The sequence below is a fragment of the Haplochromis burtoni genome, unplaced genomic scaffold (assembly GCF_018398535.1).
Source record: "Haplochromis burtoni strain Fernald_Lab_line unplaced genomic scaffold, NCSU_Asbu1 Contig_170, whole genome shotgun sequence".
In the NCBI taxonomy this organism is placed as follows: Eukaryota; Metazoa; Chordata; class Actinopteri; order Cichliformes; family Cichlidae; genus Haplochromis; species Haplochromis burtoni.
In genome coordinates, this window is record NW_024582531.1 from 84,455 (window position 1) to 85,546 (window position 1,092).

At 42.6% G+C, this 1,092-nt stretch overlaps 1 protein-coding gene across 1 annotated transcript in view; it reads left to right on the top strand.

The window, feature by feature from the left end:
- The first annotated feature begins 888 nt into the window (after positions 1 to 888).
- The window catches only part of LOC102298039 (neuronal cell adhesion molecule), a 3,496-nt gene continuing 3,292 nt past the window's right edge, over positions 889 to 1,092 (top strand). Inside the window, exon 1 of the mRNA XM_005933620.2 lies at positions 889 to 946. Within this exon, the coding sequence (XP_005933682.1) occupies positions 916 to 946 (31 nt within the window). The 5' untranslated portion in view covers positions 889 to 915. The remainder of the gene's footprint in view (positions 947 to 1,092) is intronic.

The following is a 1,092-nucleotide window of genomic DNA, read 5'->3' on the forward strand; positions in this document are numbered from 1 at the left end:
CTCTCTCTCTGATACCTGCAGCACTTGCAGATATTTTACAGGGATTGTTTCAGGTTTTGCATAATGATCACTGTAAATGTGAAAGTTCTAAAGAGATGCTCAGAAAAATAGAGGGTATACAGTAAATCCTACTAAATGTTTTGTGGTGTCATTTATATTTACAGGGAAGCAAATCAAGCTCAGCAGTGTCTCTGTTTCTGTTTATTTTAATAAAACCCTCATAAGGGGTTTTAACCCTTACCCATAAAGTGAGCCATGAAAAGATCAGATCTGGGTAAAAAACAGTTAAACCTAAAATTCCCTGCAAAGCTTTGATGACTTCCAGCCTTCACAGAGTTCATCCTTTTTGTGTCTTGTGTATAGATTGTGTAGTTTATGTTGTGTGTGTAGTGAAGCACAGCCTAGTTCTTGATATGGTACGGCGCCTCAGTCGTGACCGCAACTTTCACACTTTCAATAAACAACGATAAATAAATAAATACGAAAAAAACTGAACTGGTTTCTCTGGTAACGGTGAGCTCCACCAATAAGAGACAATGTTGTTGGGGACCATGAGGAGACTCTTTTCCACAGTGTCATGTCATAAAATGTTTTTTCTGTTAAAATCAGACGGATCTTACAGACGTGTGGTTTCTTCAAGCGCACATGCCACCGTGTGGCAGTCAGTGTGCTGTGGAAGGTTACAACGTCATGGCTCACAATCTAGATCTGTGTGGAGTCTTACTGTTGAGCTCCATAGAGTCTAATTATGTACTGAAACAGTCAAAATGTCAGAGTCCATAAAACGAGTGAAGGAGGTGGGCGTCTTATTTATGTCAAACTCGCGTCTGCATTTCGCTTCCGTGTAAACAAGGAAGTGGTGAAGCTGAACGCGTCTCACTGCTCCGACTGACATTCAGTCGGCATCCGGACGACATGAAGACTCCAGCTGTCTCTCTGCTCCTCGGTGAGTCAAACACAGCTCCTACATCCATCATCCATCCATCCATCCATCCATGCATCCATCCATCCATCCATCCATGCATCCATCCATCCATCCATCCATCCATCCATGCATGCATCATCCATCCATCCATCCATCCATCCATCCAT